The 21,087-nt window shown below is 55.4% G+C and overlaps 8 protein-coding genes across 8 annotated transcripts; 2 read left to right on the top strand and 6 right to left on the bottom strand.

Moving 5' to 3' along the window:
- Window positions 1-687: 687 nt before the first annotated feature.
- Window positions 688-2,139, bottom strand: MYCTH_2120116 (uncharacterized protein; the record flags this gene model as incomplete). The annotated part of the gene is made up of 1 exon (XM_003665224.1): window positions 688-2,139. One exon carries the CDS (start codon window positions 2,137-2,139, stop codon window positions 688-690), a length of 1,452 nt encoding a protein of 483 aa, XP_003665272.1.
- A 1,325-nt stretch (window positions 2,140-3,464) lies between these two features.
- MYCTH_2308826 (uncharacterized protein) lies at window positions 3,465-6,004 on the top strand. Its single transcript, XM_003665223.1, has 3 exons — window positions 3,465-3,861; window positions 4,228-5,360; window positions 5,474-6,004. Exons 2-3 carry the CDS (start codon window positions 4,347-4,349, stop codon window positions 5,912-5,914), a joined length of 1,455 nt encoding a protein of 484 aa, XP_003665271.1. The 5' UTR covers window positions 3,465-3,861; window positions 4,228-4,346; the 3' UTR covers window positions 5,915-6,004.
- An 803-nt stretch (window positions 6,005-6,807) lies between these two features.
- On the bottom strand, window positions 6,808-9,528 carry MYCTH_2308823 (uncharacterized protein). The gene is made up of 3 exons (XM_003665222.1): window positions 8,729-9,528; window positions 8,574-8,660; window positions 6,808-8,510 (listed from the first exon to the last, which is right to left on the bottom strand). The coding sequence occupies exons 1-3, from the start codon at window positions 9,348-9,350 to the stop codon at window positions 6,982-6,984; spliced, it is 2,238 nt and encodes a 745-aa protein (XP_003665270.1). The 5' UTR covers window positions 9,351-9,528; the 3' UTR covers window positions 6,808-6,981.
- Window positions 9,529-12,447: 2,919 nt separating this feature from the next.
- MYCTH_2308822 (uncharacterized protein) lies at window positions 12,448-13,005 on the bottom strand. Its single transcript, XM_003665221.1, has one exon. The coding sequence runs from the start codon at window positions 12,660-12,662 to the stop codon at window positions 12,489-12,491; it is 174 nt and encodes a 57-aa protein (XP_003665269.1). The 5' UTR covers window positions 12,663-13,005; the 3' UTR covers window positions 12,448-12,488.
- Window positions 13,006-14,161: 1,156 nt separating this feature from the next.
- On the bottom strand, window positions 14,162-16,183 carry MYCTH_2308819 (uncharacterized protein). The gene is made up of 5 exons (XM_003665220.1): window positions 15,895-16,183; window positions 15,549-15,833; window positions 15,331-15,487; window positions 15,091-15,262; window positions 14,162-15,022 (listed from the first exon to the last, which is right to left on the bottom strand). Exons 1-5 carry the CDS (start codon window positions 16,032-16,034, stop codon window positions 14,361-14,363), a joined length of 1,416 nt encoding a protein of 471 aa, XP_003665268.1. The 5' UTR covers window positions 16,035-16,183; the 3' UTR covers window positions 14,162-14,360.
- MYCTH_2308818 (uncharacterized protein) lies at window positions 16,130-17,518 on the bottom strand. Its single transcript, XM_003665219.1, has one exon. It carries the CDS (start codon window positions 17,186-17,188, stop codon window positions 16,334-16,336), a length of 855 nt encoding a protein of 284 aa, XP_003665267.1. The 5' UTR covers window positions 17,189-17,518; the 3' UTR covers window positions 16,130-16,333.
- A 205-nt stretch (window positions 17,519-17,723) lies between these two features.
- MYCTH_2308817 (uncharacterized protein) lies at window positions 17,724-18,797 on the bottom strand. The gene is made up of 2 exons (XM_003665218.1): window positions 18,376-18,797; window positions 17,724-18,316 (listed from the first exon to the last, which is right to left on the bottom strand). The coding sequence occupies exons 1-2, from the start codon at window positions 18,613-18,615 to the stop codon at window positions 17,750-17,752; spliced, it is 807 nt and encodes a 268-aa protein (XP_003665266.1). The 5' UTR covers window positions 18,616-18,797; the 3' UTR covers window positions 17,724-17,749.
- A 16-nt stretch (window positions 18,798-18,813) lies between these two features.
- Window positions 18,814-20,680, top strand: MYCTH_2308814 (uncharacterized protein). Its single transcript, XM_003665217.1, has 2 exons — window positions 18,814-20,305; window positions 20,398-20,680. The coding sequence occupies exons 1-2, from the start codon at window positions 19,097-19,099 to the stop codon at window positions 20,557-20,559; spliced, it is 1,371 nt and encodes a 456-aa protein (XP_003665265.1). The 5' UTR covers window positions 18,814-19,096; the 3' UTR covers window positions 20,560-20,680.
- The last annotated feature ends 407 nt before the right edge of the window (window positions 20,681-21,087 follow it).

Raw genomic sequence — 21,087 nt, 5'->3', positions numbered from 1 at the left:
CCACTGATACCAACGGCCAGGTCTCATAAGAGGGATCATTCAACAACATGGAACTGTATGTACGGACACATACGTCCCTTGCTTGATATGCGTCCAGTACCTCGCGATTTGATCCAGATTTGTGCAGTACACACATCACAAACTTACTGCACACTGTGTCGGAAAGCACAAAGGGAGTACCGTACTCCGTATTAATTATACTGCAGGCGCTTGAAGTGTTACTAATTATCAGTCATCTCGTGCAGCTCGTTGACATTAGCATCACGCTTGTTAAAGACAATGGCAAAACCGCTGACATGAACAAGAATAAGAATATCATTGCACTTTTGGAGGGAGCCATGAAACAGTCGTGCCGGATGTTACCTAGGCAAAATTAATTGAGGATAACCATCGAAGACCGACCAGTGCGATATCCCCAGACTTTGTTGATTCCCGTGAGCAGCATCTTTGCCATCTTCCATTCTCCCGCCGTCCGCCGGAAGAGAAACGAAAAGGGAAAAGAAAAAGGAAAGGAAAAAGGAAAAAAAGGAAAAACAGCGTGGATTTGATATGGAACGGGTACGGCACCGCCAGCATCTTGCTGAGAGGCGTCTGAGACCTATTACTGCAGCATGGGTTGATATTCTGCAATGCAGAAGAGCCCGAGTTGCTGACGGGATTTGCAATCACCAATCACCTGTTGATTAACTAGTTTTCGGTCTTGCTGCCCCTGCGGGACCCCGAAGAGCCCGATGTGGACCTCCCAACCGATACTGCGGATTTGCCAGCTTCGGTTGCGGTTTGCTTCTGGAAAAAGCTCGACTTTCTGGGGCGCAGCTTGGAGAAGCTGAGAACTTTCTTCAGCCTCTTCATCTTGGACTCCTTCTCGTCCTCGCTGTCGGAACTGTCGGAACTCCAGCGCGAGGTCACAGCCACCTCGTCGTCCGAGGTAGGCATTGCCGCTCTGGGCGCTGATGCGCATGCGGCGGCCGGGCTCGAAGTAGATCCGGACTTGTTCGACCGTGGGTCCCGTCTCGCAACCGCTCCTGCGTTACCCTGGTTTTCCGGGAGATGAGGCTGCTGCGACAGATCAGGAGGGTGTTGCAAAAAGCTGGGAGGGTTGAGCAAGAAGTCGGGGAGCGGATGTCGCAATGGCAACGGCGGCCGCACCTGCTTTGACTGAGCTTGAGCTGGACCAAACCTTTGCGGGAGAGGATGGTAATGCACTTCGTCGCGATTTCGAAGGATCGAGGCAGAGACGGCTCGTCCAGCCGAATGGACGGCAGCCGGCTGTTGAGCGCTCGGCCACGGGTTGGGCATCGACACGTTTCGCTCTCGTGGAGCGGCGACAAGCTGCCGTCGAGATGCGCGTGGAGTGATTGTCCTTTCTGAGTCCGCGTCGTCGTCGTCATCATCGTCGTCATCGTTGTTGTCACGGTTCGGGTCCGAATTCTCTGTCAACTTTCCGGAATGTCGGGATGATATTCCCGGTGTCGTGCGCGGCACCACAGCCAAGCGCCGAGCCTGGTGCGCACCCGCGCCGGGGTTCATATTCCCTGCTGGCTGTTCCGGAACCCGAGGCAAGGGCCTGGCGGGAGGAGGATGCGCGGGTGGAGGGAACGAAGGATCCGCCCATGTAGCCCCTTTGATTCTCGGCGCAGGATCAGAGAGTGTTGCGAGTGGAACGGCGGTCTTGTCCTGTGTTTCTTCTTTGTCTATCCCATCAGACCAGCATTCATCCACCAATTCATCTATCAGGCGCAAGATATCTTGTGTGCCGGAGCCGTGACGACTGCTGTCGGACTCTGCAGGGCACCGAATCCTTTGCTGTACTCCTCTTCTAGGGGAAATTCTTAATGGGGCAATTGGCAGGTCTGTGAAAGGCGTTCTCTCATTCACATTGCTGCGGCCGCTGCTTGTCAGAGGACCGGGAACACCGGGAACTTCGGTTCCTTCATCGCGCTCCCTCGAAGGTAGGGACCGGAAGTCCTGAGATGAAGCGCCTCCTCTCAGAGATGGGCTGGGCATCTCATAACTAAGGCCGTAGATGTGCGCGACCTGCCACAGCTGCACCTCGACCCCATCGAGCGAGATTCGTGTACAAGGATTGGCCAGTTCCTCCTGTGTAAGCCGGGGGAGGCGCCGGTCGCCTCTGCCCATCTTGTCTCGCTATATCCTCCTAAAGACCTTAGTATCCCTAAAAGCTGTATACTTAAGAGCAGAGTCCCAATAACATACCGCGCGACTGTAGATTCGTGATCCTCACGTGGAAAGTATGAGAAGAACCCACCAGCTTGAACGCTTCAAGGGAAACAGGGCTCGCTGCTCACTCCATCGAAGCTGGCCAATGATTGACTCCTGGTAGTGTCTGGTAATAAAGACTTAATCAATTGCGTGCAAAGAGAAGTTATAAAGTTGGTGGGAAAAGAATAGGGCAGAACGATCGACCGCAGGACTGCTAGCTATGTTCGAAGGAAAGGCAACCAGGAATTGCGGCGGTGGAAAAATGGTTTGTGCAGTCATATTGGCAAGATCAGGAGAGAGAACGCGTCGACTTCGGACGAGCAACACAGAGTTCGGACGGTAGAGGTGACAGCTGGTCATCACGAGTTACTCAGTCTCACCGGGACAACTGGTAACAATTATGTTTTGACAAGACTCCTTCGGAGTCTAAGGAGCTTGTAGTTAATAGCCTATCTAGTATTTCCAGTTACTTCAGACCTCCAAGAAGATATTATCAATAAAGAGTGTTGGCAAGTCAATCTTCTTGTTACTACTAAAAGCAAATCGACATACCTATGTTAGTATTCGGTGCAGATACAGAACTAGTACGATGAATATTTATATTTAACTCTCTAACACAAGTGATTACCTACCTTTCGTTGAGGATAAAAGGTTTTCGAATTTGCAAGGATAGCAATTTAACAGTGGAAAACATACAAGCATAAACAACATTAATACATTGTAAATGCTATCCACCTCATCATTTGTGCCTCGCTCGGCGATCCATACAAGATGGCGAAACCCTCTCCTTCCTTTTGAGGCTTGTTTCCTCCCGTTCCTTGCTTGTCATTTTACCCCCTCCCTCCCTCTCTCTCTCTCTCTATCCTTTATTATGAAGACGTAGGATTGCTTCGTGTTGATTCCCTTGCTTCTTGTTTAATGTTAAAGTGCAAGGTAATTAAATGAGTTGTACAGCATGCTAGACAGGCTTAGTAAGTCCAAGTAGAAATCCCATCATTCAGGTCATTTACCACAAAATTGAGTAGTTACAAATCTCAGATGTGTTAGGTCCTTGCCATACTCCGTACCATGTGTTGAAACATTAGACTGTTGTTTATTTTCTGGCCCAGGGGCTCAGGGGCTACCCAGGTAACCGATGGCAGCTGTCAACAGTTGGCATACTTTTCCACCGGAAGTGCAGTCCCACCCTTTTTAGCCAAGACAGCGCTAACCTGGAGCTTCAGCTGCCACGAACTGCGCTTGTTCAAGGATCTATCCCGGTCCCAACAGCGAGTGACCGCGCCGGCGCCCTCACAAACGCCGCATCCTCGGCCGCGCGGCGCAAGAACTGGCCGTTTCGCTCGCTCCATTCCATTCCCTTCGTTCAAGTTATCAATTCGTTCACAGTCGCTCACTCAGCCCTTGTCTCTTTCTTTCTTCTTGGTTTCATGTGGGAGGAAGTTCCTGGTCTTTTAATTCTTTTCTCATTCGCCAAGATACCTTTACCGATTTGCAGCATGTTTTTAGCAAGAGCGGTGAGTCGCTCAGTCTTAACGACTGCAAAAGGCCACCGCATCGCCATTGCGACAGGTTCGCCAGTCCGATGCGCAGCACCAAGACTTTGGAGACCGTTCTCCAGTGAGCGGATCCGACCGCCCGGTATGTTCGCGTTCTTCTTTTTTTTTCTCTCTCTCATTACCCCAAGCATAGTTCAGGAGCTTAGGCAACTCCATCATTCTGCGGAGAGAGAGAGAACTGCTGCTGCGGGTGAACCTCTGCTCCCCAGGTATACAAGTACTCCGTAGACTTTTTTGTTCATGTTCCGTGTTGATTGGCTCAATGAGCACCCGACCTTGTCGTGTAACCGAACCCCTGGGCCATTGTCGCGGATGCCATTTGCTTTCAACAGCATTGCAGCCATGACCAGGACTCCGGTCAACAAGGCCCTCTTCCCGTCGCCACCATTTCAGTCGACTGCGGAATCTTAACGTGGCTTTCGACCACTTGTTGCTAACATTAGCCCAGAGCCAGACAATGGCTCATCATCATCATCATCATCATCATCATCATCACCACCACCACCGCCGCCGCCACCGCCACCGCCGCCCCCGGGACAGGATGCCCAACCTTCTCTTCTGTCGAAAATGCTGGAGGCGGCCGCCACCTCGTTGGCCTCCATAATCGTCCTCGGAGCCGGTTTTGGCCTAGCCGCCTATGCTTACCATAAGGGTTACAAGTACATGGTGCTTCACAAGATGGCCAACGCCTTTGAGCCCGGCGACCCCGTCCTAGAGCTTGCCGCAATAGGCAAAGATCTCCCGCTCTCCAAGACGGCCGCGGCCACCCACTGGGTGGAGCGGCCGGAGCAGCCCATCGTCGACGACATCGTCGCCGGCCGCAGCGTCGGTCACTACCACCTGTTCATCGGGGACAAGGGCACCGGCAAGAGCAGCATGCTCCTGGAAGCGATGCGCAAGATCGACGGCGACGGCGTGGCCATGTTCGAAGCCCATGCCGATCTCGAGATCTTCAGGATCCGCCTGGGCAAGGCGCTGGACTACGAGTTCCACGAGGACTACATCGGCGGCTACTTCAGCGAGCGCGGGCCGAGGGACACCACCGCCCTGCTCGACATCGAGCGCGCCCTCAACAAGCTGGAGAAGGTGGCGCTCCGCAGACGGGCCAAGGTCGGGCGCCCGCTCGTCGTCATCATCAACCAGATGCACCTGATCAGGGACGACGAAGACGGCAAGGATCTGATCGAGCTGCTGCAGCAGCGGGCCGAGCAGTGGGCGGCCGCGCACCTGGTCACCATGGTCTTCAACAGCGACGACTACTGGGTCTACGAGCGGCTGAAGCAGCTGGCGACCCGCATGGACGTCCTCACCATCATGGACCTGCCCAAGGCGCAGGCGACGGCCGCCCTCAGGAACTACCGCCAGCGCTACTTCCACGAGGACCCTCCGTCCGAGATCCTCGAGGAGGTCTACAACCGCGTCGGCGGCCGACTCAACTTCCTGAACCGCGTGGCCAAGAGCAACGACATGCTGGATGCCTGCGACAAGATCAAGGAGACCGAGAAGACCTGGTTCTTGAATCAATGCTGGATCCTCGGAAAAGACATGGACGACGACGTCATGGACCAGCAAAAGTGGGCTGTACGTTTCTTTTTTTTCGTTTCCTTTTTTATTCTATATTCTGTTTCTTTTTCTTTTGTCTTCTTTTTACCCCATTCCTTATCTGTGCTAATCTGTTATCCCTCTCACTTCAGGCGGCCGCGGTGGTCCTAGCGGCCGCTCTGGTAGACAAGGAGAAGGAGATGGAGACGACGTACGACCCCGTGGTGGGCCACGTGCTCCCGTCGTTTCCGCTCTACAAGGCCCAGGAGATCATGACCCGGGTCGACTTTGTGCGCGCCTTCGATCGCCTGAACCTGTTTAGCATCACGAGCGACGCCCAGGTCCGGGCCAGCTCCGTGCCCATGCACCTCGCCTTCCGGGAGATCGTCTCCCAGCCCGGCTTCCGCGAGCATCTCCAGGGCACCATCGACCGCATCGCCGCCATCGAGAGCCTCGGCCGCACACGGGAGCTTGTGGCCAAGGACTTGGTCCTCGGCGGGAAGTATGAGATACGGAAGATCCCTGGAGGCATTGACGTGTCACTACGGGAGAAGGAAGAAGAGGAAGCCACGGGCGATGACGACAAGAACTGATCGAATCCGCTATATCTTGATAAAGTTACTCCCTCGCGGGCGATTCGAAGGGCACGAAACAAAACAATATATGATTCGGTACCCCCGGTTGCAATGTACATACGTTCGCGTACGATACGATCGGAATTGACACCGCCTGGATGGAGGCTTTTTTTTTTTTTTTTTTGAAGGCTTACTTAGATGGAGCGGAACAAGACAGCGCTCAAGGGGGGAAGAGGGCGGGGCCGAGATGGGTCTCGCCCTTTTAAAGCATACCGAGAAGAGAAATCCGGGGCGAGACAGAGTGAGGAACGTTCAAGAGAAGGCCGAAACAGCAGATTACCCGTTAACGCTGGGTAACATGATGCTCGTGGCTTGACGAATCCTATATCCCCAGCATAACACTCTCTTATGACGCCAAGTCGTAACGGCCCGTGCTGATGACGGTTCACCTTCGCCTCCCAGCAGGCTGCTTCTCCCTTGAGATGTGGACGCCGTAAATTAAGCTCAGGAAAGGATAGTTCTCTTTCATCGATCCGTTTCAAACAAAACTTCTTCTGAGATAAAGTCATTCCTTCTTTCCAATACCATATACCCGCACGCCCAAAACACCCGAAATTGGCAAACCCCCCCGGATCCCAAAAAAAAAAAAAAAAAAAAATTTCCCCTATTCTTTCGAGCACCACTCCGTCGTCTGAATTCAGACTGCTGGTCCGGCAATTGATTCTTGCGTTTTCCCATCCAAGTTCAAAAAAAAGTTCACAACCCCTTGTCCGTACCGTAGCCGCCGAGAAGGTATAATCATCAGGAAAGACAGTGGGAAAAAAAAAAAAGAAAACGGACAACCAGACTGTCCAGGAGTATTTAGTACAGAAGACCAAAAAGTTCGTCAGCTCTGTCGGGCAGGAGTATGCATTGACAGAGGAAAGGCTGCCTGCAGCTACGCAACAATTCTGCAAGATGATGTGATCTCGAAAAAAAAAAATAAAAAGAAAAGAAAGAAAGGAGGAAAAGCCGGGCGGCTTTGCTCCTCCATAAAGCGAGGGAAATGCTGCGGAGCACACCTCCTTCATCCTTGGGACACCCTTTCATGCAGGGATGAAGTCCAGTCCTAGATTCTCGGCCACTCCAGGCCAGTCCCACGCCGCGACCCAGTCGCCGGCCTCCATGAGCCGCCAGACTTCCTCGAGGAGCTGAAGCACGCAGTCTGCGTTCCGCAGCCCAGTGTAGCCCTTGACGGCCCTGATGGCAGCACGGACGCGCTGCTGCTGTGAGGGCCTGAAGCAGGCCGTCCCGACCAAGAAGCACGGGAGGAGAAGGAGGGTCTGACAAGGGTCACTAGGCTTGAACCACTCCAACAGATTCAGTGACTCTTCGACGGCCTGGGCGAGGTCAGGATCGAGGTCCGGCGGCTGTCGGGTTGGGGCAGGGGATTCCGCTCGGTTGTCGCGCCCGGCTGCGGTCACTCCGCTGTCTGCTGCAATGCTGCCCTGTGGGCGAGACGTCGGGCCCAGGCGCGAATTCGGTCGGCCATCGCTATGGTTTGACTCATGGCCGGAGGCGGTGAGCTGGGGAGAGGAGGCGCAACTGGTTGACGCGGATTGCGGAGGCGTATTGACCACCGAGGCCGGATACCGGCCATGGCAAGGTTGACTATTGTTCGATAAGAGGGATGTCGAGGACGATGCCATGGACGACGGCGTCGAAGATGGCAGATGGACGGTCCGGTTGAGGTATATCCACAGCATCTGCTTGTACAGGAGGGTGACCTGCTGGCGGCTGTCTCCGGGGGGCCAATAGGTTGTGAAATCGCGAATGGCGCCATCGATCTCGCTGCCTTGATAGAGCACTTGGTAGTCAACGGCTAGGTCCACCTGTGCCATCATCTTGCTCCGAATGGTGTTGCGGATCTCGGTGATCTGGGACAGGTAATTCAGCAGGCCGTCGGCGACGCCGAGCAACCGGGGTTTATCCATGGTGGGAAACGGCGGGAGAGGCTCAAGGCGACGAGCGGCGTGGCCATTGAGGCCGGGGATGAGTTCGGCGGCGAATATGTAGTATTGGAAGACCTCGGCAATAAAGGACAGGAAGGGGGAGTCCTCGGGTGGTGAGCTGGAGATAAGATTGCAGTAAGCCTGGAGATGCGGCCTGTGTTCACTTCTCGAGTCGCCCTCGACGAGAGCCTCGAGGAGGAAACAAAGCATTTGGCCATACCGGGCCTCGGTCGAAACTCTGTCGATCGTGTGCGGTGCCTTCCTGGCCGCATCAATGTCCCGGTACATGTTGAACCGCGCTTGTTGGTGATGGTAGAACGAGCGCTGTTTCAGAGCCTCGAGGGTGGTGTTGGGATTGTTCCTCAGGATGTTGAGACCGTATGGCGTCTCGTAGTCGATGTGCTTGCTCGCCAGGGACAGGATGGAGTGCATCAACCCTCGGTGCTTCACCGCGATTGGAATCATCATGTCTTTGAAGGCGTTCTTGTGCTCGCTCTCGACGGTCAGCACAGCGCTAAGGTGTTCGTTGTAATGTTTCCAAAATATCCTGTCCTCGACCGTCTCGAGACAGTGGAAGAGGGGGCGCATGGTGATGGACGGGAAGCCCCGGCACCTGAGGCGTTCTGCGTCTGAGGTCAGAGGAGAGCTGTCATAAGAAAAAGAAGAGCTGGTGGTCACTGCCGTACCCTCTTCGGCCCTTTCTTTTCCGCTTTTCCAGATCTGCTTCTCTGGGTAGCCCTCGCAAACAACTGCATTTTTTTCGCAGTTCATGCCTGTGAAGCGGGTAAGGAGCCTATCCAGAAAGACGCGACTGCTCGCGAATCAGCGAAGACAAGCTTACATCGTGGCTTAGCTTCATCGCATTTCTTTTTCCGTTTCCGACAGGTCAAGCATCCCGTCTTGGACCGACCCTTGGTGATCTTGTTGTGTGTGACGACGTTCGGTACGAACGGGTGCTTCCGTGGTCGTCCCCTCGGTCTCTTCTGCTTCGAGTGTTCCAAGGCTTCTTCTTGCGGTGGGTGGCCGGGGAGCGCGCGGGTAGCGAAGGGCGAAGGAGCCTCCTGGAAGTCATTCATACAGAAGTCATCGTCCTCCATCGGTTCCAGCTTGGGAACCAAAACCTCGGCTACGTCCCCCCCTTCTGAGGCAGCAGCATCCCGGTGTTGTGCATCGTAGCGCTCCTCGGGACCGGGAAGTGGAGAGGGGTTTTCGGGGCCAACACAACCTGGCGGCGGCCAGGCGGGGGTTTGGACAGACGACGATGCCGGACGGGATGTGGCCGTCACCGAGGGAGACTGAGACGGAGAGGCGAGACTGGCGGAGCCGTGGACAGCTCCACAGGGCAGGTCCACGCCGTTGCTGATGGGCGAAAGCTGGCCGGTGTGGGAGAACCCCAGGCTCGAAGAAGAGGCTGAGACCGAGCTGGACCCCGTCGAGCGAGAGCCCAGCCAAGGCGAGGGCATTGCGACTGACCGAGCGTCGTCCGAGTCGATGCTATGGCTATCCGACCACTTCAGGTCCCCGTTGCCTGGACCGACGGAAAGGAGACAATTCATCGCTCGTCAATAGCGAGACCATGCCAACACAGCGGTATGGACAAGCAAGGGGGGAATGGGCGACTCCGGTTGGAAGACGGCCGCTGGGTCTTAAGGCGAATGACTGCAGCCGCGCAGGGTGGGGAGAGCCGCTTTGGGGCCAGCGGCGCCCAGCCTGGTTGGTTCGCCGATCAGATATATCTCGGGGGCATGCCAAAGGCTACGGAATGGTCCATGCGGAGAAAGAAAGCATCAAAAGAGGAGTAGAAAAAACGAGAGAGAGAAATGCAAGAATTGAGAGACAAGGGAGAGTTAGCAAAACGCGACCCCATCATTCCGCCTTCCTCCCGTAACATCCCCCCCCTCTTCCCCGGCGGGGCCCTACTCCAAGTTTGACTGACAGTCAGCTTCACGGCGAGGCGTCGTTCGAAACCCCGCGTATTGTGTACTGTATGTATGTATGTGCACTGCGCACATCGCAGTACATTTGCAAGAGGCAGCAAGGTTCGTGGGGAGCGGCCGGCGCTTCGCAGGGCTCTCTGCCTGCTGAAAAGAGCAACGTGCAACGCCCACGCCTTGTCCATCTTCGGCAGCAAACCGGGGTCTTGTTGCATGGAGGCGCTGAGCCATGGGTTCCGTCCAGCTTGGTTTCTCCACCGTGCCATCGTCCCGTCTCAGAGCACGGGGTCCATCCGGCCAATGCCCCTCCTCAAGATCCCGGCAAAAGGAACGTCGAGGCTGAACTGAGGGAAACGTGAGGCAAACATCCCGGCCGGTTCCTCTTCAGCTACGAACTTTTCTTGAAAAAAAAAAAAAAGGAAAAGGGATAGTGGTGTGTCCAAAAAGAATATTAGAGTATAACAGAACAAAGAAAGGCATCCCGGCATTTTCCCTATGCCTTCCTCAGAAAACCGTGCAAGCTGGTGCAGAAGCGCGTCGAAGACGCGGGATGGCGCGGGGAGAGAGAGAGGGGCGGAGATTTGACGAGGATCACAAATGCGGGAGATGTGGGGCTTGTGCTCTTTCCGCCCGCACCCTAGCTTCCTTCCATCTTCAGAAAGCACGCGCCCCGCCAAGAGCCATCACCCGTCGCAGTGGAGCTCAGCGCTTGGCAGATTACCCCCCCTCCTCCGCCCGGGACTTTCCCGCCTTCCCGCCTGCCCGTCTCGATTCTGCGGTGGCCATCTACTGATCGACGACACGGCCCTGCAACCTGCAAGAGCTGCACGCCTGCATCGACTTAGCATCCTCGGGCCAAAATGTTTCACTATCAGAACATGACAGTCCAGCGTCTAACCCCCCAACCTAGGGACAACGGAGGGTGCCCCCGAGGACTGTGTTCGTCCAGTTTTGTCTCGCGGATCGCCGGGAGGTCTAAAATAGCCCCTGATGTCTCGGAACATCCATACACACACTAGGCCAGATTAGTGGAGTGTTTACTGGCCACTCGAAAAGAGTCAAAGGGCGAGCCGTTCGCCGGGAAACATCTGGCAGGATTACCTTGGCGAAGCGGATCGAGAGCATGATTTCCGTCAATTTTTCTTTTTCTTGGGCGACCATTTAATGATGTCACCACGGCAAGTTTCGAGGTTGTCCGCTAGCCCGAATCCCCCCGTGCATATGTAACTCGCTGAAAAGGGAGCATGCCAGACGAACGCCGAATGTTCTCTCGGTGCTTTTGAAGCGAAATGGGGCCCCCGCTTATCCTGTGAACAGAGATGCTCGTAGGCATTTTCTTTATTGGTACTCGACTCCTGCGCTTCTGTTGGCTGTGCTTTTGTTGGCAACGGTTTATTTCTCCTTCAGTAGCCGTCTATGGCAAACATCCTCCAATACCAGGGGCTACGAGGTGGGCTCGCTCACCTTAATTAGCTACTATTCGGCAGGACGTAGGTCATGATGGTGACCGGGCGGTTATGTTTACCCACCTTCCTCGTGGCCGGGTCTCTCTATTGAGAACAGCCGTTTCCTGCAGACAACGGCATTGCTGGGCATGACGAACGAACGGGGCTTGCCTATACAACAGCGATTGCAGCCTGATCTCCCATCTCAGACCTGCACGCCCCCGGTGCTGCATGGTGCTCCGCGGGACCGAAATCAAGGGACGTCCTCTTTTGTGGGGTGCATGTGTGCCCAACGCTCACACCATATAAGCGGCCCAGCCGTGCTAGCCAGCCTCCCGAGTCAATTTTATTTAGGGTGCTACACATATGTAAGTAGCCTGATCGAGATGCTGTACTAACTCGCAGGGTACTGCCGGTGGATGTACATACGTACGTACGTATGTACATACATACATACATACATACATACAATACTGTACGGAATACATACAGAAGGCAGCATGCTGCATGCCGATCCGCCGGCTCTCCACTCTCATACTCTGCTAGGACCTCACTTAACTGGTCGACTTCGCAATGTGCGTAAAGCTGGCCGTTGCGCCCAGTCCGGCAACAGGGAGGAATAGTTTCCATCCAGCGGTCTGCGCTGAGAGTAGAAGAGGTAGAGTATGTACATACATACCACGGCCCAGACCATAGGCTGCACAAAAGGTAGTGTAAACCTTGTTCCTCGCTGGCCGCCAGGTTACAGTGTTGCCAGTGCTGTTTCCATCGTGGCCGGGAGGGGCGACTCTCTGGACGCCAGACACGCACACACGAAAAACGGGCGCTCCTATTTCGGTGGGGCAGGAACACCAGCCGCATGTCGTCATAGTGGGACCTTGCTGCCGTTTTCTCGCTTTGATGTTTCGCTTCCCATTTCAAAAAAGTTTTGAGCGGATTGTTAGTTGCAGTACTCCAGCTTCAAGGCTTGTTCCCATGTTGGCATGGTCTGAGGGAGATTGGTTATCTTTTCGCTTAGTTAATTGGAATTATCAGGCCGCTTTAGTCACCCCAGCCACATTGGCACATGACAAGCAGACTTCTTCTAACATTGCTAAATCAAGCCAAGGTTACCTGCCCTACATTTTCAGGTACAGTACATACGTTCTGACCCTTAGTTTGCCTTACGTACTGGGTTTGATGTTGAAAGGGGGGGGGGTTCTGGTACCTATGACAAGACAGCTCATTCGGCATCCTCTTTCAAAGAGTCGAGCTCTCCGAAGTCGGTCATAGTCGGTTCTGGCAGCTTTCTGGCAGCCGACGCAACCTCGAAAACCCGAAAACCCCGTTGGTCAGCGGGATCCGCAAGAGATTCGCGGTATTGTGCGGCCTGCTTCGGCTTCTGGTCAGGAAGCATATCGCTTGGCTTTGAATGGGTCGTTTCTCATCTGCAGCATGTACTCGTAGAAAGCTTCAACGCTGGAGTGTTGGGAGTGGGGGTGGCGTGCTTGACGGGGTCCTGCGCTGATCCATCCGCCGAACGAGAGCAATGTCTTGGCATAATGCAACACGCCAAGGAAAGGGAGCCTCCAAAGACGACTGCGCAAAGCCTCATTATTCTCACAAGTCGTCCATTGTGGTTAACGTTACCACACTTGCGGACTCTCCACGTAAGCCGTCCAATCAATGAATGTACACTACGGTGCTCATCGGACAACGAGAAGGGGATCAGAGATCCACGAGTGGGTCGAGCGCGAGAGAGAAGAGACCGACTGGTTTTTTTCCCTCTTCCTCTTCTTTTCAGTTCCGCTCCCTCCAACGCTTATTATGAACAAGTACACACATACATACCTCTTGACCATCAGCAGCCTAAGTCATTAGTGTAGGACCCCTGGTATTGGGTACATACCTACATACAGTACATACACTACGCAGCACACAATAACGAGCAACGTAGCCACTGGAAGAGTGATGTCTGAAAGGTGGTGGAGCGTCCTGTATCAATGGAACCTCAACCAACTTCCCGGGCCCGGCAACAACGAGTCGAGCCGCCGGAGTGCGTCAGACTGTGAAACCGCCTCTGTTCGCCTTGCAAAGGTCTCAGTGAAGAGGGCTAATGGGTACACGACATATGCATCGCATGCGATCTATATGCGCGTATATTTTTCTCTCGTCGTCCCTCCCTCTGACCAACGCTGGGAGGGAAGAGGGGTGAAGGAGGAGGAGGGAAGGGAAGGGAGGGGCGGGGAGGGGCCGGAACCCATCGACGAGAGTAAAAACTTGGGAGGGACCCGTGCCACCCCTCCCATCCGGCGTCGTACTCGATCTCATCTCGCTCATGATCCCAGCACATCCGAAGCACACCGCCCCGCCTAGCGAGCGTGATGTCCGCCCATCTCTCTCAGGCCCCAACCCCCTCCCCTACGCACGGTGCGTTTGTGGATGCTTACCGCCTCCCCGGTAGCGAGATGGTGTATGTATGTATGTACATACACGCTCTGTACAGAGGCAGTGTGTGCGGGTGTGTGAAGCGTTGCATACCGGTATTGTGTATACCCGAATTTGTATGTACCTTCTCTGGACCCGGGCTGGTTCGACCCATCGCCGTGTGGTTTTTCGTAAGCCCCACAGGAAATCCCACGAGCTCACTCATCAACGACAGGCCACGCGAAAGCTGGCCTCGTCAGTGACGGCCAGGCGCCACGGCGGGGTCAGAGCCAATCAAGCATCCTGGGACACTTGCTTCGACCTCTGTCACACCGATTATCCCTCTGCCTCGAGACATTGTCAAATCTGAATCAAACGTGGGTAGAAATGAACTGTGTTGATTCTCCTGAAATCTAGAACTTTGACTTAAGCGAGGGTAAAAGAATATGTGTTCAAGAAAACAACGTAAAAAAAAAAAAAGAAGAAGAAGAAGAAGAAGAAGAAGAAGAAGAAGGAGAAAAAGGGGAAGGAGAAGAGAAGAGAGACCTCTCTCCTTCCGTTTCAAGATGAGCCTGGACAGCTAGCTGTGTCTGCGCTCGTTCATCCGCCTATCTATAATTATTTCCAGCAGAAACTTGCACACTCTCCACGCACTAAACTAATGAAAACAACAGTCACCCTGGCCACCTCACGGCTGGACGACCGCCAGACGTCCTCGTACCGGCACGTTCACCGGGCTCCGGATCTCGGGGAATCCGCTGACCCGGACTCCGTTTTGGAGGAGCAGACAGCAAGCCGACCCGCCGAAATGGAACATACCGATCTCGTCGCCCTTCTGGACGCGCTGGCCCTCCGTGACCGTGATTTCGCACGTGCTCACCTCCGTCAAGCCGATAGCGATGAACGCCACCAGGCCGATCGCCGGGTTGTCGGCTTCGACGAAGACGATGCCGCGCGTGGCCATCGCCGAAGCGTAACCCTGCGTCGCGAGGTGGCCCTTGGCATCGCCGCCGTCCGCGAACAAATCGGACAGCGAGATGCTAAAGTAGGTGCCCTCTTGCACGAAGCAGCGCTTGATCTTGCCCGAGACTGGCGCGTGCCATCTGTGGTATGACATGGCCGACAAGAAGGCATGGCAGACCGTCGCGCCGGCGAAATGTTCTGCCAGAGGGTCGTGCCCGAGCATGTCGGCGACCGAGTACCGCAGCCCCTTGATCCAGAACTTGTCGCGCAGCTTGGAGTTGTAGGCAATGTTGAGGATGGTCGACTCGCAAGGGCTCGCGATGACATTGTCGTCGTCGGGAGAGGCGACTGGTCTCACCGACTCGTGAAACTGGCGGGTGAAGAAGTCTGGAGATGTTCCCAAGTCAACAGGGGGGTTTTCTGTAGTTGCGACTGACCGGCGCATGCTAACTTACCGTCCCATGACTTAAACCCAAAGTGCTCCTTCGACGGATCGCATTTGTATAACTCCTCCAACCTGAAGGAGGTGTTATAGGGCGCGTTGGCGACCTCAAGGAGCTCTTTGAACGCCGCTTGGCAGAACCAGCCGTTTTCATGATCGCCCAGAACCTCTACGGACTCCGGAGTCTGATCCGGTTTTAGACATGCATAAATTGTCCGGGCGTGCGAGTTCCTGGGCAAGGGTATGAGCATACCTGCAGGTACTTGCCCCACGCGTTGAGGATCTTCTTGAACATGAGGTTGACATCAGGATCCAGGAACGCAGCATGGCCACTCGGGGTGCTCATGGCCTCGTCGAACATCGCCACCAGAGGTACGCCGGCGAGGCCGGCGCTCGCGGCTGCCTGGGTCCTGTTTCAGACACATCTCAGCCACGGCACCGTGAGGCAGGGTCAAGGGTGGGGCGGCGTACCACTCAGGTGCTGCCACAAGCACATGGTTCATAACCTGCAACATTTGCTCGTAGTCGCGGATCCGAGGCTGCACCGTTGGATTTTTCGGATCTGGCTCCTTGACCGGGATTTCTTCCCACATCCCTGTGAAGTACATGTAGAAGCGGGGATCCGACGTGATAAGCTCTCTGAACTCTTGCAGCACAGGAAGAAGCTCCTGCTCTCCATGTTTGTCAATGTGGTCAAGAATTTGGCCCAGCCACGCTCCATAGTCGCGGGTGTCGGAAGGCACACATGTCCGTCCTCTGAAGCAACCAGTCAACGTTTGAGGCTCAATGAAGGGTTATTGCAGCAGTGTTTGTTTACCTGTCGCTCCGGTGCCCATTTGGGGTATTAACATGGTCACCGTCCTTAAGCCCCTTCTCACCGTTCTTGAGCTCCATCTTGCCGTTCTCAAGCCCGGTCTGGCCGTTCTGAAGCCTCATCTCGTCGTTCTGAAGACCCATCTCGCCCCGAGTTCGACGGTCCGCCGAGTGAATGCAAGAAAGGATTGCCCACGAAGAACGCAAGGAAACGAAGGCATCGCTGAAGGGTCCGGCGGGTCCGGCGAGAACCGAGTGCCATATAAGAATAAGCTCTCAGATCGCGAGAGACACCGCAGGCCTAAGTCAGCTGAGCAACAGGATAAGACAATCCCACCACTGCTGAAAACGACGGGTCATTTGTTTCTTTTTCAGCCGCTTTCGCCGAGTCAAACACGCATTATAGCCTGCAGAAAATATCGAGTGGATGTCTGAGTCCATCGTCATGCCGTCTTCCTCCTTTTTCGGGAAGAGGCCGCATGCCGCCGGTTGTGTTCTTTCCTGTCCTTTTCGTTGAAAGGGTTGTACAGAATGTCGCAAACGCCACACAATATAAATCCCGGTTCTTTCTGGACCGACAGGCTCAGTGTCGTCTGCATCATGTCTTTGACTGGCTGTTTGTACGCTCGTTTTTTCGGTTTCACTCGCCCGTCAGTCGAGACGCCGACTGTCCAGTCATGCCGGCCTAGGGTGTTGGTTGGAAGCTCGCCCAAAGCCTCTGTCGGTGGGTCATGAGGTGATCCAAGGGAGCAGTCGGGATTGTCAGCAGATTCGTCGCGTTCCCCATCGGTTTCTGCTCCCTCGACTGCGTTCACATTCCCAACATTAATCGGCCTCCCAACATCATCTCTTGAAACCTCCCCCACCTCGCCGAACTGGGGCCGCGTGGTCAGTCTCCTTCGGGGGTTTGCTCCTCTCAACTCCGGAGAGATGCGCGGTGTCAGAGGAGGCTCAATGGTCCCAAAAGCTGCGACTTTTGACAACGCCTTGTCTGTGCTCGGGAGAACGGGACGGAAATACGCCAGAATTGATCCGCGGTTCGGCCGTTTGGCTTCTGCCGGTCGTTCTGCCTCGGATTGAGATTGGAGCACTGGGTGCTGATCAGGCACTTCCGCTGGTATTGAGTTTGCCATCATAGTAGTAGGATCTCGGTCACTTTGCGTCGCCTCCTGCTCCTGCGCCCTCGTCTGGATCGTTCGTCGACTATAGGTTCGCAGGGGACGTTTGCGTCCCTGGGACACCGCCGTCGGTGTTGCCCAGGGAGAGTCCATGACGTGGTCGAGTTGACATGTCGACATGCTCTGGGCGGTCCAGGTCTTGGGTGTTGACACGATGGAAGCACGAAAGGAACGGATATCGGCGCGCTGAGAGAAGAAGAAGAATGCCGAACTAGAGATTAAATACAATATGCTGTTGGCATGTCTAAAGGCAACGTACTAAAAAGTCATGAAGATGTCTCGCTAGCCGGTTTTGTCGATTGATTCTCGTTTAGAGGCCAAAGTTGTCCCCGCAGCAGGTCGTAAACTAGAAGTGTGAAGCGTCGCGTTTGACGCGTCTGATTCGCGCTCAGCGCGCGCCGGCCGAACGCCCCGCGTAGTGTAATGACGTGGGGCTCTTGGGCGGTCCGGACACGCGTTTTCAGCAGTCTTTACTATGTACGGTGAGTGCCGTGTTCTGGATTCCGCACCCCATCCTGCATGTGCGTACTGAATAAACAGGGAACAGCAAGAGGTCATAGCAGAACATATGCGCTAAGATCGGGATGAAGATCGTGAAAAAAAAAATAAAATAAAATAAATAATAAATAAGTAAAAATAAAATAAATAAAAATGTATCGTCCCAGATCAATTATGTTGCAGCTAATCAGAAGTGTTGCAGGAACTTCTCCGCTTCCTTACATCCTTGTGCCGCCTTCGAAGGGTTGCGTCTTCGTCCCGAGATTCCCCGCCAACCACAGTGGCTTTGGTTTCGGCACCAACGGTCCAAGTCTGGACGACTTCTTTGACCTCATTTATCGTTTTGTCCTTCTTCTTAGCTTGACTAAGGTGCCATATGTAACCAGAATAGACGGCGACCTCGGCGATGCCAACGACGAGGCTCCCGGCCATGGTCAAGAACAGTCGCGCAGGCGTGCTCCACCACCTCGCCGCGATCCAAAGCGTGGCGGCGACCCCAAGGATACTCGCAACGAAATTCAGGATGAGCATCAACTGGCGGTGCACGTCCCCGTAGGTGACATCATCGTCACCCATGTCTGCCTGGTTACTCGGTCGATTCACGGCAGCGAACGACTGAGCCATGCTTGCGCCATTCACGTACCGTTGGGAAAATGTTCCCATTGGCGGCAGCGGGTTCGTCATACGTTCGTACTCTCTCTGGTCCTGCTCCCGGCGGAGTCGTGCCATGAGCTCTTTGTATTCATTCGACTTCAGCGGTGTTAGCCTGGGAGATATCTCGAGTCTGCCGGAGAGAGGGCTCAACTCACTGGCTCAGGCTTCGGAGGCGGCGGTAGAACGTAGATTTTGGAGCCTTTCAGGAGCGTCTCCAGGGTGTACTCTCCATGTCCGGCCTCCTTGAGAGCTTTCCACAAATTCACGATTTGTGAATGAGAGACGGGGTTGCCGACGGCAGGCGCTCCAAGCGACGGCTCAGGCTCGTTTTGCACCAGAGTCGCGGTTGCTGCCTTGCTCAGTGCCTGCAGTCCCGCAACGATGCTAGGGGTCATCGTGAGTAAGACCATCTTATCGGCCAATACCGGACAGCGCCGGGTTCGGGCCAGTTGGGAAGCGATGGAACTGTGGATGACGGCAATTCTCTTGTCTCTCAAAACTATCCGTACTTTGTTGGCGATGCTTCACAAGGCTACAGCCGTCCTTCAGGGCGAGTCCGAGAGCTGACAAGGTCGACCCACAGCGCCAAGATGGCCAGACGCGCAAGGTGACCGGTGCCCAAGTGCATGCTCCGGCCACTAAAGATGCCCCACAAAATTAGCCACACCACGCCAAAGAAAAAAACCGCCTCCAGAAATTGCCGGCAAGGAAGTTTTCGGGATCCACGGGGGAACGAACAGGCCAGAGACGATTTTGTGGTCCAATCGCGCGCTTCTTTCCACCCCCAACTCTCCATCTCGTCCCAAATGCGCGAGACGACCGAACGGTGACGCTTGGCAGTCCATTGGTTCTATCCGAGGAGGAACGCGCGAGGAAATGCAGTTAGGGGCGGGGGTTTCGGTGGTTCGCGGAGCCGGAAGCGCCACACGAGTCGGCCGGGTTGCGCGGATACGACGGCCGACGTGCGCAGAGTGCCTCGGGGCGGTGTCGCTCGACGGCCGGTCACCTCAGTCTAGGGTCTTGTTCCACTCGGGGCGGCCGCGGCCGTCGGCGTGGGCGGCCGCCGTCTCCGTCGCCGGCAACATCGTCTCGAATGCCGTCACGAGGGCGACCAAGGGCGACCTGCCCACCATCGATCCCCTCCGGATCGTGGCCAAGGAGATGAAGTTCCTGACGGGCAACATCAGGAAGCTCCTCGGCTCCGGCCACCCTTCGCTCGACCGCGCCGCCAAGTACTACACCCAGTCCGAGGGGAAACACATCCGGCCGCTCATAGTCCTGCTGATGTCGCGGGCAACATCGCTCTGCCCCAAAGCGCCACACCGCCAACAGGCGACCCTGCAGGCCTCGGCCGCCATCGACACCTCCATCTCCCCGCTGTCGATCCTCGCCGATTACAACCCGTCCGCCGGCGCCGAGAGCGAGCCGGTCCTCGCCGACGCCGATGGCATCCTCCCGTCGCAGCGGAGGCTAGCCGAGATCACGGAGCTGATCCACACGGCCTCGCTATTACACGACGACGTCATCGACCATTCCGTGTCGCGGCGCGGGGCGCCGTCGGCGAACCTCGAGTTCGGCAACAAGATGGCCGTGCTGGCGGGCGACTTCCTCCTCGGGAGGGCGTCGGTTGCGCTGGCGCGCCTGCGACACGCCGAGGTGATCGAGCTGCTGGCCACCGTCATCGCCAACCTGGTGGAGGGCGAGTTCATGCAGCTGAAGAACACGGCGCGCGACGAGACCAACCCGCAATGGTCCGAGGACACCCTGACCTACTACCTGCAAAAGACGTACCTCAAGACGGCGTCCCTGATCAGCAAGAGCTGCCGCGCGGCCGCCCTGCTGGGCGGCGCGGACGCGCAGACGGTCGACGCGGCGTACAACTATGGCAAGAACCTCGGGCTGGCGTTCCAGCTGGTGGACGACATGCTCGACTACACTCGCAGCGAGAAGGAGCTGGGCAAGCCCGCCGGCGCGGACCTGGAACTGGGCCTAGCGACCGCCCCGCTGCTGTTCGCCTGGAAGACAATACCGGAACTCGGGGCACTGGTGGGGAGGAAATTTTCCCAAGAAGGCGATGTTGAACGGGTGAGTAATTGAGACGCGGCCGGCCTTTCTTGAAGAGGGGGGGGGGGGGGGAAGCCGAAGGCGGGACGTGCTAACAAGGCATATATCTGTAGGCACGGAATCTGGTGATGCAAAGTGACGGCATTGAGCAGACGCGCGCTCTTGCTCAGGACTATGCCGATAAGGCCATCGCCTCCCTCAGCCTGTTCCCGGAGAGCGAGGCCAAGGATGGCCTCGTCGAGATGGCTGTCAAGACGCTACAGCGGAAGAAGTGAAAGACAGGGAAAAAAAATAATCTGTTAACGAGGGTCGAGTCGAATTGACCACGCTGTACTAACACGATGATTCGCCTGGTTGTAATTTTTGCAGGGCGCCAGAGAGATGTGCGGGGTCCGGAGTATACTTTTAGAAGTGCATACCATGGGGCTGGGTGTACGGCAGAGACGGGCCTTGAGACTTTGCAATCGCCTTTTCTCTTTTCATTTTTTTTGTTCTCACTGTGGACAAGGGGCTGGCAATGTGTACGATGGAGAATGCATCATCTGGCGCTATCAGGATGGGACGATACATCACTCGAATTCAGCTCAAACCGATGCCATTCCGTGTGGTTGGATATTTTAACTCGAAATGTATACCCCTGGGTTTTATCTGCACCATCCTATCCTGTACCTTTTTCTCCGTCGACGTCACATCCTGGAATCGAGCGCCGTAGTTTGCGGGTAAGGCGACACAAGGAGCAGTAAGTACTCCGTACTCCTACTACTAATAACTAATAAGGGTACTCGGTAGCCTTGATGTCCGGG

The sequence above is a fragment of the Thermothelomyces thermophilus genome, chromosome 5 (assembly GCF_000226095.1).
Source record: "Thermothelomyces thermophilus ATCC 42464 chromosome 5, complete sequence".
NCBI classification, from domain to species: Eukaryota; Fungi; Ascomycota; class Sordariomycetes; order Sordariales; family Chaetomiaceae; genus Thermothelomyces; species Thermothelomyces thermophilus.
This window is presented reverse-complemented; position numbering and strand designations above follow the sequence as displayed.

What these genes read in the sequence shown, in the direction of transcription:
- MYCTH_2308826 (XM_003665223.1), top strand. Translation starts at nt 4,347, where the DNA reads ATGCTGGAGGCGGCCGCCACCTCGTTGGCCTCCATAATCGTCCTCGGA. An exon ending in TGGACCAGCAAAAGTGGGCT is followed by an intron (nt 5,361 to 5,473) that starts GTACGTTTCTTT and finishes CTCTCACTTCAG; the next exon opens with GCGGCCGCGGTGGTCCTAGC.
- MYCTH_2308823 (XM_003665222.1), bottom strand. Translation starts at nt 9,350, where the DNA reads ATGCCCTCGCCTTGGCTGGGCTCTCGCTCGACGGGGTCCAGCTCGGTC. An exon ending in CGATGAAGCTAAGCCACGAT is followed by an intron (nt 8,661 to 8,728) that starts GTAAGCTTGTCT and finishes CCCGCTTCACAG; the next exon opens with GCATGAACTGCGAAAAAAAT. An exon ending in AAAAGAAAGGGCCGAAGAGG is followed by an intron (nt 8,511 to 8,573) that starts GTACGGCAGTGA and finishes CCTCAGACGCAG; the next exon opens with AACGCCTCAGGTGCCGGGGC.
- MYCTH_2308822 (XM_003665221.1), bottom strand. Translation starts at nt 12,662, where the DNA reads ATGCTTCCTGACCAGAAGCCGAAGCAGGCCGCACAATACCGCGAATCT.
- MYCTH_2308819 (XM_003665220.1), bottom strand. Translation starts at nt 16,034, where the DNA reads ATGGGTCTTCAGAACGACGAGATGAGGCTTCAGAACGGCCAGACCGGG. An exon ending in AATGGGCACCGGAGCGACAG is followed by an intron (nt 15,834 to 15,894) that starts GTAAACAAACAC and finishes TGGTTGCTTCAG; the next exon opens with AGGACGGACATGTGTGCCTT. An exon ending in CTTGTGGCAGCACCTGAGTG is followed by an intron (nt 15,488 to 15,548) that starts GTACGCCGCCCC and finishes TGTCTGAAACAG; the next exon opens with GACCCAGGCAGCCGCGAGCG.
- MYCTH_2308818 (XM_003665219.1), bottom strand. Translation starts at nt 17,188, where the DNA reads ATGTCGACATGTCAACTCGACCACGTCATGGACTCTCCCTGGGCAACA.
- MYCTH_2308817 (XM_003665218.1), bottom strand. Translation starts at nt 18,615, where the DNA reads ATGACCCCTAGCATCGTTGCGGGACTGCAGGCACTGAGCAAGGCAGCA. An exon ending in CGCCTCCGAAGCCTGAGCCA is followed by an intron (nt 18,317 to 18,375) that starts GTGAGTTGAGCC and finishes ACACCGCTGAAG; the next exon opens with TCGAATGAATACAAAGAGCT.
- MYCTH_2308814 (XM_003665217.1), top strand. Translation starts at nt 19,097, where the DNA reads ATGCAGTTAGGGGCGGGGGTTTCGGTGGTTCGCGGAGCCGGAAGCGCC. An exon ending in AAGAAGGCGATGTTGAACGG is followed by an intron (nt 20,306 to 20,397) that starts GTGAGTAATTGA and finishes ATATATCTGTAG; the next exon opens with GCACGGAATCTGGTGATGCA.